Here is a 14,852-nt window from a genome sequence, read left to right as displayed (position 1 = left end):
ATGTAATTTACGTATCTTGTGACCATATATTACTTTGCATAATTGTCATCCAAAAACACTGGTGCAGACTTTTAGTTGTTCCACTGATATCCTAAGTACCATCACATATCAATAGAACTTAGTACTTTGGTGCTCTGTCGTAGTTCACTTAAAATTAAACTTGATGTATATGTGCTCTGGGATAAATCACAGATAGCCAATGATCTAAGCAATCATGTTTATTCATTTGTTTTAATAATTTTATAAACTCTGGGTCACATTGCAAAGCTATATTAATCACCAGGCTTCTTGTTTAAATGCACCCTTTCTTTGATTTATTAATGTGTAGTCGGTGCGCCGTTTTTGCCTCATCATTTCTTGTCAATTGGGGGCGCTAAATATAGCTGTGGTGAAACGAACTGACCAACAAACACCCGCGTTTTTTTTTTTTTGCGATTGTCGCAAACGTCGTGAAATTCTTGTAAATTTGCTGTCAGTTCGCATCAAAATGGGTATTTTGGAAAAGATATCGGAAATAGAGGCTGAAGTAAGTATCATATTGATTCTAGTCTATGTGTTTAATTCTTTAACTTGTAGATTTATTGACTCCAATATACACGTGTCTGTCGATTAGTTCACAGTTTAACATATTGACTTGAAGGGCTCATACCACTAATTAGATTTCCATAGACGACAATGTTAGTGTTTGAATGAATTTATCCTCCCAAAAAACAGGTTACAAATATTAAAATATTCGTTAAATTTGCTGTAACCACATGTATGTAATTAAAATTATTATGGACAGAATAACACATGTTGCCCAGCTCAAACTTCTACAAAATCGATGAACACCTTGATTTGTCAGTCTTTCTAACTTCAATATTCACAGAAAAACAACCCGTGTCTGATCTGCAGTTGCTCAGATCGACAGGTCATCGATACTTGTCAATAAACCACCATGCTTCACACGAGTCTAACAGCTGACATAATTGAAGTACGCCCTCACACATCATGTTTCAGATAAAGTGCAAAGAAAACAATCCCAAATACCAAACGTACGATTTCTGTTCCATAAGCTTTGATAGGTTAATTTGTTGATGACACCTGAAGACTTAAATAAAAAAAAATAGGATAAAGCTGCTGGGACAAATAGATAAACAATTATTTATGTTTAAGTTTATCACTTTACAGAATATGAACAGTGTGTGTATCCAGGGGTAACTTTTTGTTGCTTATATCAGGGGTCGAAATACTCTGGTGCACTATGCACATAGATTATAAGCTAGTGCAAGTAAACTCAAAATATAATGTGCATGCTGTGCATGTAGAAATTAACATTTCCTCATTATATTCACTAATCCTAAATTAAGTTCAACCAACATTGTAAGACAACTAAAAAAAAAAGCAAATTCTTTCGTGATCGCATCAATGTATATACCGTAAATTTTATTTAAACTTTAAAAGTGGTGCATTTCACAACAAGTTAGTGCAGTTAAATTTTAAATTCAACATGCACACTATGCATGCAGGGAAAAAATTCTATTTCAATCCCTGTTATATGCCAGTATCGCTATCAAGTGTCTCGCTGCTAGAAACATAAGAGAAGTTCAGAAACTTTGAGTGTTCACGATTAACGACCAGGCTAAAATCAACATCGAAAATCTCACCTTCATAACCTTCATCAAAATTTATCAACATGATGTGTAATAACTATTTATTTAAAAAAATCAGCTGTTTTGGGTAGTTGTAAAAGATTTCTCCATATTTGCGAGGCAATCACAACAAAATCTGAAAGTCCTGATTTCAGTATTTCTAATTATCCTTTAGATGGCTCGTACACAGAAAAACAAAGCAACATCTGGCCACTTGGGACTTTTGAAGGCCAGGTTAGCCAAACTTAGAAGAGAACTGATGACCCCCAAAGGAGGGGGAGGGGGAACTGGAGAAGGTAAGTATTTTTGTCTGAGAATTGGATTCAGTATTTTGACGAGTATAAAATCTAATTAGTTATTGGTACAATTTCATCCATAATCATTAGTTGAAATCATTTCAGTTAAAGAGGTATACATGTACTGAATTTATTTTTTGCACTCTACATACAAGTACTTGTATATACTGTACTATTGTGCCACAAGGCTAAAAAACAAAACAAAAACGAATTTCCGATAACCTGACCTTGCCTTGTTTTTCCAGCTGACCATGTATCTTTTTATGGTCAAACTTGAACATATGGGCACTTGTAGGTACACCTTTCAGTTCTACATGCCAGATATGATGTATTATTGGAAAATACATTTTGTATAACAGTATGGGCCAAGCAGCACTGTAGAATAATAAATTGAGAATAATTAATTAATTTTTGTAAAGTAAAAAGTTATGATAAAATAAAATTATTTCTACCTACATGTCCCTATCCTACTTTAGTTTTACCAGGCAGAATCACATTTAATTTTTTTCGTTTCGGCCTAACAAAAATAGATATTTCTGCTTCAATTTTTGTTTGTGTCTTATTATCAACAGTGTTCTCAGCAGGAATTAAATATGTGGGGGCAGAATTGTTCCATCAGTTCAGAAAGTACAAGACAACTACCCATCCATGTTGTAGTGGAAATAGTGTTGTAATGATTTGAGGCTATGTTGTTTAGTTTAGTTATTTGCATAATGATATTGATACATTGTATGGAACATGAGTATTTAGACTCTGTTCCAGGCCTAGCAGTTGAGCAATAAACACCTTGGCTACAATTGCTCCTCTCCAGTGCGTTATTCTCCTCCTGATTTGGTGACCAATACTCAATTGGTTCACTCTACCTTGAGAAGTCTGTTCTCAGTTTACAAGTGTATTCAAATGTTTACTAAGTAAACATGTTTGAATTTTATTCTAAATTGTCACTTGCATTTTCTTACTTTTTTGTGAGACAATTTGTCTCTGGGACAAAAAAATTAAACCATGCGGCAAATGTTTCATGTCTCGTATCTGGTGAGAACACTATAGTGGGATACTGAACACGTATGTCTATGGAGGCTTTCAGCAAATCATGTCTCATATCTGGTGAGAACACTATAGTGGGATACTGAACACGTATGTCTATGGAGGCTTTCAGCAAATCATGTCTCATATCTGGTGAGAACACTATAGTGGGATACTGAACACGTATGTCTATGGAGGCTTTCAGCAAATCATGTCTCATATCTGGTGAGAACACTATAGTGGGATACTGAACACGTATGTCTATGGAGGCTTTCAGCAAATCATGTCTCATATCTGGTGAGAACACTATAGTGGGATACTGAACACGTATGTCTATGGAGGCTTTCAGCAAATCATGTCTCATATCTGGTGAGAACACTATAGTGGGATACTGAACACGTATGTCTATGGAGGCTTTCAGCAAATCATGTCTCATATCTGGTGAGAACACTATAGTGGGATACTGAACACGTATGTCTATGGAGGCTTTCAGCAAATCATGTCTCATATCTGGTGAGAACACTATAGTGGGATACTGAACACGTATGTCTATGGAGGCTTTCAGCAAATCATGTCTCATATCTGGTGAGAACACTATAGTGGGATACTGAACACGTATGTCTATGGAGGCTTTCAGCAAATCATGTCTCATATCTGGTGAGAACACTATAGTGGGATACTGAACACGTATGTCTATGGAGGCTTTCAGCAAATCATGTCTCATATCTGGTGAGAACACTATAGTGGGATACTGAACACGTATGTCTATGGAGGCTTTCAGCAAATCATGTCTCATATCTGGTGAGAACACTGTAGTGGGATACTGAACTCCTCTTTTTTCATTGATTTTGGTACACGTATGTCTATGGAGGCTTTCAGCAAATCATGTGTTACAAGACATGACAAGTTCACAATGTTCAATCACAATTTCAAAAGGGTTAAGGTGAAAGTAGTTATTTGCGACCATAAAACTCACATGGGTTTCCTGTAAATCATATTGCCCAACTAAAATAACCTTGCATCATTGACATTGACAAACATGTCATTTTACCTATACTGTATTTTTACTAATTTCATGTGTAGCTAATAGCAAAAAATCAATTCTCACAATACTTTAGCTATATTAAAATTCTAAAATTTAATTTGACTAAAATAGCATATAGTTGCTTCAGTGTTTTATAACATCATAATATTACACAGACATTGCATTGTATTGTTATTGTCTCATTAGGTTTTGATGTAGCCAAGACTGGAGATGCTAGAGTAGGATTTGTTGGTGAGTACCTTATGTTCTGGTCATAACTTCAATAGAGATCAGAACAACAGAAATGTTGTTACTGTAAAATTTATAATAGAATGCAACAGAAGGGATGTAGCCTACCGATATATTAAAGCAATACACATATGAGAAATAGTGAATGTTTGGTTTTCAATTGTTTGAAAAAAGTGGGTGTGGCGGGATGCGACCATTAATACAACTTTTACTGTACCATGCATGTGGCTATGCACTGTGACAAAAGCATGTCGTACTGAATTATGGATCTCACTGCTGTGTCAGAAGCTGAATTATCAAAAATGTTGTTCTTATATGAATGGTTGTTATTGCTATTTTATTTTCATTCAAATACAGAGAATTTCATAAAGGCATGAATGCTTTTTTAATGGAAAATCATAAAAATGGAAATTTCAGATCCATAGAATGTTTCCATTGGCTATAGAAGCTATTTGCTAATGCTCATTACAATGAGTCTGTGGGTTACATTCAATTATTAGCCAATTTACTGTCAAGCGCTGTTATTGGTCAATTTGTTTTCAACCGTCATTTGAAATTTAAAAAAAAACATTTATGAATATGCATATGAAAAAGCATTAATTCCTTCATGAAATTAACTGTACTTAATAAAAGTTGAGTGAATGTTTAAAAATTTTGGTTGATGATTAGTGAAATGGTTCTCATTTGCATTTGTGTTGTAAATATTTTATATACCATACTTCTCCGAGTATAAGCCCCTCCCCGAGTATAAGCTCACCCCTCTATTTTTGAACATTTAATGAGTTGAGGGCATCCCCGAGTATAGGCCCAGGGTGTTACCGGGCGTCGACGCCATTTATTAAAATTTGCATGTAAAAAGTGTATTTCATTGCATAAAAATCATGATTGGTACGGTAGTTTGGTTCCAGCTTTTACGAGAAAACTCGCATTATTTTCAGAGTGCACAGCGGGCGAATATACATAGTTCGCACCTTTTCTATTCTGTTATTTACTCGGGATGAACCCTGATGTTTCAATACTGAAATAATCCATATTTCTTATGAGTAGTAGTTTTACAAACGGCTAATGTGATCGTCAAGTCGTGAAACCTGGTCACCATCATTGTTTTACTTTTCCGAATAATCTTGTCCATTGAGACTATCATGAATGGGGTGTGAATGAGCAAACTATTCTTCGGCTGACTTGTTGGCGGCCGTGAAAGGTTTAAATACTTCCCTCACCCTCAGTTTACCTTTCGAAAATTGTGAATCAACAGCTTTCAGGGAAAAAAGGCACCGTTTTTTGTAGAAATCAGTGTTAACTGGTCACATTTTAACATCGAGGTAATACACTTCTACTTCTGCATTGCGTTGAAAAAAATACTTCGTCAATAATCGGAAAACTTCAACTGTATGACAGAGCATTTTCATTGGTTAACGAAAGACGTGACCTGTTAGGTCAAAGGAAGTTTTTCAGGTCAAATTATGATGAAACCATGGCGGAAATGGAAGCTTTGTATCTAGAGTTTGCGTACGATCTTGCCTTAGACCGTTTTCCCACAGACCCTGCCCATTTTTGCACCGTAAATTCAGACGGTATGTGAACCGTATTGTAATAAAATTTTTGTTTGTTCATATTTGTTTCTTCATTGTAAAAAGCGTCATTGAAATCAATGACAGCTCGTTTCGCATTTTTGTTTTCTCAAAAAAAAAGTAATATTCCCCGGAGAACGGCGCTGTGATCGAAAAATGTAATTTGGATAATGTTTCGAGGCTGGGAAGATGGTTACAGTTTTAAACGCACCAACAAATTATTTTTTCTGAGGTGGTCCTTGAGTATAAGCCCACCCCTTAAAACGAGGACTTATGTTTTGCCCTGTGTGCGTCCGTGCGTGCGTCCGTCCGTGATCACCTGTATCTCGAACATGCATGGACCGATTATGTTCAAACTTCACTCATACATCACACATTATATGGGACATATGCACATGCATTTTTTTCATGATCCGATTAACGATAGCCGAATAGCGGCCATTTTAAGGCCGAAAATGCATCAAAATCACACATTTTCACCATTCTGGACCCGGATCTGAGTTATGCATGGACGGATTTTGTTCAAATTTGGTACATACATTAAACATAATAGGACCTTGATGCACGTCATTTTTTTTGGGGGATCGGGTTTGAAATGGCCGACTGGCGGTCATTTTGTTTGAAAGAATTCAGTTCTGGATCCGTATCCGAGACATGTCTGGATTGATCAAGTTCAAACTTCACACACACAAGGTACATCATGTCACAAATATGTATGTGCATTTGTTTCATGATCTCATTAACGATAGCAAATGGCGGCCGCTTTAAGGCCGAAAATGCATTGAAATCGCACATTTTCACCATTCCGGACCCGGACCTCAGTTATGCATGGACGTATTTCGTTCAAATTTGGTACATACATTAAACATAATAGGACCTTGATGCACGTCATTTTTTTTTTTCGGATCAAGTTCGAAATGGGCGACTGGCGACCATTTTGTTTTAAAGAATTCAGTTCTGGATCCGTATCCGAGACATGTCTGGATTGATCAAGTTCAAACTTCACACACACATGGTACATCATGTCACAAATAGATATGTACATTTGTTTCATGATCCGCTTAACAATAGCTGAATGATGGCCATTTTAAGGCCGAAAATGCATCAAAATCACGTATTTTCACAATTTTGGAACCGGATCTCAGTCATGCATGGATGGATTTTGTTCAGATGTAGTACAATGTGTTATACATATGCAGGTGCATTTCGGTCATGATCTGCTTTGAATGTATATGTCACTCAAATATGAACGGAACGGGGACGTGTCATTGACAATGAATTGTTTTTTCCGATTTTACATGTTCAGGCCCCTGGGCTTATACTCGGTACGGTAATATAATATATATTTACTAGAAATGCGTTTGCTTTCATAAATGCATCATTAAAATGATTATTACAGTAACAGATGGCAGTGTTATAAACAATGACATTATCATATTTGCTCTATTAGTGATCCACTAGTATGCAATAAATGCTTTTTGGGTTTATGTGTGCTGCTAATAAAACAAATACAATGTACAGTCTAATTAACATGTCATCTAGAGGAGGGGTGCAATATTTGTATTGTTTGGGATCTGAATACTCTAGAATACTTTATTTTCGCTATTTTCGCTGAAGGGATGATTCCATGAAAATAAAATCCAGCGAATATACTTTTTTTCCCTATATTTCACATTAAACTTATCAAAAATCAGTGAAAATAAATTCCATACAAAACACTCAAAAAGCCCTTTCAGTGAAAATTAATTCCAGCGAAAATAAAGTATTCCACAGTAACTGAAATGTAGTGTACCTGTGTCTGTATGCTTACAGGTTTTCCATCTGTTGGCAAGTCTACATTACTGAGTAATCTTGCTGGTGTATACTCCGAGGTTGCAGCGTATGAATTTACAACATTAACCACAGTTCCTGGTGTCATCAGGTACAAAGGTGCTAAAATACAGGTACAGTACTTCATTTTAATAAGGTAACATCACTGTAATAAAACAATATAAACTGTCCTCGTCCACGGTACTTGTTAACCTTTTAAATATTGGAAATTTTTACCTATTTTTGATATTTTCTTCATTAATTTTGGACAAGTATACATAATTTCCAATCAGAAATGTTAAAAAAAATAAGGAAGGTTCATTTTGTGGAAAGTGTCACGAGTTGACATTCAAATAGAATAATGTACCCACAAGGTGATTTGAAGAATTAATTGCATTCATCTTGGCCAAACTCAGTGTTGCATTATATAGGTACATACAAGAACGACAAAGGTTCCCTGTCTGTATTTTTGCTATTCCAATGCTATTTTGAAATTTCTACAAAATGTTTCCCCCAATACAAACAGTGCACACAAGTCCAATGGAATATTCTAAACACGTTCCTGTGTTAAGCTTTATAGTCAAAATTACCACCCATGGTAAACACCTCTCTCAATAGAACAGATTTGCTAATTTCGCTGTTTTACCCTGCCAAGGGAGCTGACTGTTCTTTGAATAAAATATTGTATATAGTTCATATCATTAAGTTCACTGTCTGGTGTATAATTACATATTATCTATGTACTGGTTTGTTTGTACACAACCTTGTTGGCACCACAGTCAAAGGAATGGACCCTAGTTGGACAGCTGCATTAAAGTTTGAATGCTACGTGCAGTAGTAGTAAAAATTTGACCATAAACGCATCCTTGTCATTTACTTAATAAGATACCGGTACATGTATTAGCAACTAAAAAAACCCAAATGCGATTAATAATAATAATTACAAACCTCATTGTAACATGCCATGTTATTGCTTCATGCAGTTTCTATCTTTAATATTTAGTTATTAGATCTGCCAGGTATTATAGAAGGAGCTAAAGATGGCAAAGGTAGAGGCAGACAAGTTATTGCAGGTCAGTGTCTCACTATTATTATGTAAATGTAATTAAATGAACATTCTGCACTGTTGTTGTCACTGCCAAAGTGACTTTGTTTTCATTGAATCAGTAGATTTGGAGTCCAGTTGTATATTTTATTATTACTGTAAAATGACTAATTTTCATTGGCATATTCAGTGAGTTTTAAATTCATGGTTTTATCATTTAGATAATGTGTTCCATTCTTAATTTTACACATTTCACTTGGTTTTAATTTAGCGCATTTTCCTGTCAGCAAAATAAGCAAAATTAAAACCCCCTGAATAATTAACCCTTTTACAGTTTTATAGATTTTTGAATTGCATGAGTCTGCACCTCGTGTTAAAGCGACACTCACAGTAATTGTGAATGTGCGTATTCTATGGTTCTATTGTTTATTCGTTGGTTTATATCTACATCATGTGCAGTACATGCTATACACAGTTTTAAATATATACATTGCCCACAGCCAGTGCTCACAGTCATATATGTAGTACCTCACATGGTTTCATATTAACTTATCTCTTCCCTCACAGTTGCAAGGACATGTAGTTTGATTTTAATTGTACTCGATGTGCTGAAGCCCCTCCACCATAAAAAGATCATTGAAAGAGAATTAGAAGGTTTTGGTATAAGGTAAGATTAAGACAAATAGTGTATTTATTTGGTGAACATTCATTATAGATTAATATCAAGGTAGCGAATGCTGTCATTTGTATATCTTTGAAAATTAAAACCAGCTTTCTTTGTGCACACTTTAATAATTTTAAATTGAATGTGTATTGTGATGTTGCTATGGAAATATCACAAAGTATACACACAGGAAGTACAGTGATCATATCAAGCAGCATGTAACGAAGGTCAATGTGATCCTGTAATGATTGCATCAGACATTTGAACTTGCATTTGTTTCGCAATTTGATTGATGGCTGAATGGCAGAAATACTTAATGACTGTTAGGTAAAGGAAATAATCACACAAGTAAAGTGGCTTCAGTCTGTATCTTGTGCCTGACATTTATTAGTCCCCGTTCGGACACAGTCCCCGTTTTGACCTCCATGTGTCCGTGCTTCCATCCGTGCGTCCATGCATGCGTGGACCAATCACAATCAAACTTCACACATACATCATACATGATATTATACATATGCACATCAATTTGTTTCACGATCTGTTTCAAGATGGCCATTTTTGTTCTAAAAGTCATCAAAATCATGGATTCCTCGGCTGTTTAAAGATGGATTTTGTTCAAACTTGGTATATATGTTGGACATTATAGGACCTTGATGCACATACATTGGACATTACGGGTTCCTGATGCACATTATTTTATTTTTTAGATCAGATTCAGAATGGCTGACTAGTAGCCATTTTGTTTTAATGAATGGGCTTCTAGAGCCATATCTCTTACATGCTTTGACTGACTATGTTCAAATTTTATATATTCATTATACATGTATTCAAAATGGCTGATTTTGTTTTGAATTATTGCTGTTCCAGAGCAATATCTCTCAATACTCATTTGACGATCAGATACAAATGACAATCATTTAAATGTTAAACAATCATCATATTCCTGACATGTTTATATTCCAGCTATATTACTATAAACAAAACTATATATCTTAAATTTGATAACAAACAGGGACTATGCCATGCATGGCTTGTTATTTATTATGAAGACATGAATGTATTGTATCTACCACATCATATCACCAGCAAAAATTGAAACAACTCTACTGATGTATTCTACCATCTTACTAACCACACCAACTTCAACTCACACTTTTAAAAGAGTCATTGCATGCAATTGTTTCCTTTCACACATAATGCATTCCATTGGGATGTCTAATATTTAGCTCATAAGAGATTACTTTGAAAAATGCATCAATGACTTGCTCTTCACAGGTTGAACAAAAAACCTCCAAATATATCATTTCGTAAAAAAGAAAAGGGTGGCGTAAATTTAACTGCAACATGTGCTCAAAGTCAACTTGACCTTGATACAGTGAAGACTATATTGTCTGAATACAAGATACACAATGCTGATATTACACTGAGATCAGATTCCTCGGCGGATGATTTAATAGATGTCATAGAAGGTAATAGAGCTTACATACCATGCATCTTTGTCCTGAATAAGATTGATCAGATATCTATCGTGGTAAGTATCTTAGTTTAATATTTCACATTCCAAATTAACATTTTTTGGCCGCGTGTGCAACATCAAAAAATATATGGTCCGAGTATGGTCCGTTGCATAGCATAGTTGAATTGATTAAACCTGCAACATTTGGTTCTAAAAACTGAATACTGTGGAATACTTTATTTTTGCTGGAATTAATTTTCACTGAAAAGGATTTTTGGGCATTTTGTATGGAATTTATTTTCACTGATTTTTGATGAGTTTAATGTGAAATATAGAAAAAAAAGTATATTCGCTGGATTTTATTTTCACGGAATCATCCCTTCAGCAGAAATAGCGAAAATAAAGTATTCTACAGTAGTGCCAGTATGTTGATATCACAATTGTTTTGTATATTTCATAATTCAGGAACTGGACGTTATTTATAAGATTCCCCACTGCGTTCCCATCTCAGCTCATCATAAATGGAATTTTGATGATTTGTTGGAGAAGATGTGGGAGTATCTGAGTCTTGTGAGGATGTAAGTACAATAACTCTACTTCACACATTTTTAAATTTTGAGTTGATAATGTAATAACAAGGTTTTCACACTTTGACGTTTGTTTATAGAACTATGTGTAGTTGAATCAAATGACTTCATTACACAAGTACCACACATCAGGTCAAGTATGTAACGCTAAGCAGAAATTTTCACTAATGGCTTTAAATCAATGCAGAACAGGGCTTATGTTTGTCTACAAAGGAAATGGGGAAAGTGCTCCACACATTAAATTACATGTGTATGTGGTTCCATGCAACACCGTTCATCATCTTTTGTCAAACGCAGTTTGTTTAGAACATGAGCATAAGATTCTATAATTTTTTTTTTCCGTCATATTTGAGCAAACATCACAAAATTGGGTAATATAAATAACTATGAACAAAAATTAGAAAAACAAAATCCCTACCTACCAACTCTATATTTGAAAAGCACATTTGGCCTTAATGTACTCCAAATCATCATACTTGTTTTACACATTGATCAAAGTTGAGTCATTGCCATTTTGAATACAATTATTCGATTTATTGATTTTTCAAGTTCTTCAAAACACTTAATGTAACTAGTACATCGCTGAGTGCTGTTCTTGTTTTTACTTTTTTATTTGTTAAATTAAATTCGTGAAAGATTTATTTTCGGCAATCTATGTGAAAATGGCGATTGTTTAAATGCAGGACATTCACATTCTTGGAGCTTTATTAGGGTGTCAGGACTTTTATGAGAAATATTTGATGGTCTAAAAATGTGTGTATTCCAGGAAAAACAAGAATTTGCCATAATTCTACCTTGTTACAAATAACTGTAGTATGCATGTCTTTGGGAACAGAAATGAACCTTTATGAATCATTGCAAATACGATTAAGCACCTTATTTTCACTGAGTTGAAGCTGTGAAAATAAGCCATTTACAGTACTAAAATATGGTAGCAAAGAATATTTGAACCCACAAACAAATGGCAAATAAAAGGCATTGACATTTGAACAACTATTGTATATTTCCCACAGACCATGAAATATTTTACATAACTCCCCAATAACATGTATGAACTTTCCCAGAATGCACCTCTATAGAAAATACAGTTGCATGCCCATGTTTACTTACTTTAATGTCTATGAATTCTATACAGCTCAGTTTGTGTTTATTCTCAGATATACAAAACCTAAGGGTCAACTGCCAGACTATGAGGCGCCGGTTGTACTGAAATGTGGTCAGTCATCAGTGGAAGATTTTTGTACGAATCTACATAAAGCTATCATGAAGGAATTCAAATATGCGTTAGTGTGGGGTTCCTCGGTTAAACACACTCCGCAAAAAGTTGGAAAGGAACATTTGCTTGATGATGAAGATGTGATACAAATTGTGAAAAAGTGAGTATTGTTTAAATAACTAAATGTGCAGAATTGGAGTAAGGTTTTTTTATTGCCAACTACTTTCAGTTTGAATAAATTTGCTGTTGTACATTGTGATGTGTGTTAAATGGACAGATTTGTTATTACTGTCCTTGCAAATAGGGAGTTTGATCAAATATGAATGTGTACAACAAATTAAAAACTATTTTAGAAGAGTACTAAAATGATAGTATGTGTTGACATGGTGGTAAGCTAAATTAACAACACAATTTTGGGGTTATCTTATTTGAGCTGTATGTAGATACGGTAGTAAGTTATGGTCATTACATGCTGCCATATCGGGCTTGAATAACTGCATGTGATGTACCGGTATATAAAAAAACAAAAGAGAACCTGAAGTATGATACAACTGAATACCTGGGTATGATGATGATAATATTGTCCCGTGTGATGTTATGTGATTGCACTGTACTGTTCTTTATCCTTCTCAAAATCATATGTATTTTGTAAAATTCACTAATTCTTTATTTAAATTAACAAACTTTAATTGCTTTTTAAGGTCATATAGTAGACTTCCATACAGTGTCTTATTTATTTTTTTGTGATTTTTTTCAATGAAATAAAATATGGGAATGTATAAATAGCAAAAGTCAGGTTACTGCAAAATAAACAAGAGACTTGTGATTCTTTGATGACATCACAAAGTTGATGGGCGGAGCATGTATACATATAAGTGTATATTCTTTTTGGATGGCCGTGAATAACTAGAACACTAACAAAAAAACAAGCTTGCCAACTATTGTATCACTGAGAACTCGGGAATACATTTTTATTGCATGTTTGGTCAAAGATAACAAAAAATTAGTCAGCCCTAGAAAGCTTTTCAAAGCTGGCCAAAAGATGCTTGCCTGACAAAACACTTGCACAAACATCGTGACCATGCAGAAGTGCAAGCATGAAGGACGAACGATTTATAGCCCATTATCTTAGTAGTCTTGCAGCCATCATGAAAAAAAAATCTCAAAGAATAATGTGAGATGCTAGCTTGCAAAATTTCAGTTTCAAAGCGGTTTCTAATTGAGACGATATTCCAATTGCATGCTGATTGGTAGAATATTAATGACCTTGTAAATAATTGCGTCACTCACTAAACCAAGAACAGTGACAATCATCACTAGTGTCGCGAGAGGGCATCATCAAGGGTAACAAGTCCCTTGTTTAATTTGCGGCTTTTGCCCAAAAAATAAACAAGAGACTGTATGCAAGTCTAGTCATATAGCAGTTATTAGTTCATCCGCCTACTAATTCAGTTTTATGAGGAAGAACAACAGTGTGTATTGTGAATTTTAAACGAATATATTGTTTTTCCAGACTCTAATGAAGTGAACAGAAGATAATGGATTGAACCAAATATTTATTGGATGGAAAATTTAGGAACGCTGATCAATCAACTTTTTGCGTGATCTTACCTGTGCTTACACTTCTAGTAACATTGTGATTTGGAGAATTATGTTTATGAATGCCGATCTCAAACTTTACATGGATCCCCAGTATTTTAAAACTCAAAATCTTTAGGGAAAAAAAAAAGGGAAGGGCTTTGAATTCAGAAATAAAACGTTTCTCATGAAATGTGTCATGGTTTTGATTTTTTTAGAGCTAAGCACTTAGTTTACATAGAAAAATTAGCCCACTGAATGTTTTTCCATTTGCTCATTAATAATTTAAAATCTTAAATTTGATATGCTATTGAATGAAATAGCTGGAACAAATGGTACGGTACCTACATGTACTGTGGTAACTTTTGAATGGTTAACTTAACATTACACCTTGGTCAAATTGCAATATGTGCTCAATTTACATAAAAACAATGCAAGTTTACCAGTTACTTCAGACTTAGATTAGTGGTTAGGTGTCAAAAAAGGGCAGCATGTCCTAGTCACTCAGGCCACCTATGCTTCAAACATTTATTCAGGCAATTTGCATACGGGTGAAATGTGTCTTTTTATGGTGAAATGTTTGTTGAACAGTAAATGTTAGAAATAGATAAGATGCTACTTTAATCCATTTAGTTACTAAATGTAGATCTTTTTGTTTAGGTATTGAAATAATCTCACAAAACTAAAACTTCAAAATTTTCCT

The 14,852-nt window shown here is 34.6% G+C and overlaps 1 protein-coding gene across 2 annotated transcripts; it reads left to right on the top strand.

The window, feature by feature from the left end:
* The first annotated feature begins 394 nt into the window (after positions 1-394).
* LOC100370215 (developmentally-regulated GTP-binding protein 1) lies at positions 395-14,342 on the top strand. 2 transcript variants are annotated; one of them, XM_006817997.3, is made up of 10 exons: positions 395-526; positions 1,807-1,927; positions 4,182-4,226; positions 7,607-7,737; positions 8,607-8,676; positions 9,216-9,315; positions 10,588-10,843; positions 11,234-11,346; positions 12,513-12,731; positions 14,085-14,342. In XM_006817997.3, the coding sequence occupies exons 1-10, from the start codon at positions 488-490 to the stop codon at positions 14,089-14,091; spliced, it is 1,101 nt and encodes a 366-aa protein (XP_006818060.1). In that variant the 5' UTR covers positions 395-487; the 3' UTR covers positions 14,092-14,342. The 2 variants fall into 2 exon arrangements, with proteins under 2 accessions (XP_006818060.1, XP_002735973.1); XM_002735927.3 differs by lacking the exon at positions 14,085-14,342 and having other exon boundaries at positions 408-526; positions 12,513-12,735.
* Positions 14,343-14,852: the final 510 nt, after the last annotated feature.

The sequence above is a fragment of the Saccoglossus kowalevskii genome, chromosome 16, assembly GCF_978046115.1.
Source record: "Saccoglossus kowalevskii chromosome 16, keSacKowa6.1, whole genome shotgun sequence".
Lineage (NCBI taxonomy): Eukaryota > Metazoa > Hemichordata > Enteropneusta > Harrimaniidae > Saccoglossus > Saccoglossus kowalevskii.
This window is presented reverse-complemented; position numbering and strand designations above follow the sequence as displayed.

Coding starts and splice junctions, on each gene's coding strand:
- LOC100370215 (XM_006817997.3), top strand. CDS start 488: ATGGGTATTTTGGAAAAGATATCGGAAATAGAGGCTGAA. Junction 7,738..8,606: donor ACAAAGGTGCTAAAATACAG/GTACAGTACTTC, acceptor TTTAATATTTAG/TTATTAGATCTGCCAGGTAT. Junction 10,844..11,233: donor TTGATCAGATATCTATCGTG/GTAAGTATCTTA, acceptor TTCATAATTCAG/GAACTGGACGTTATTTATAA.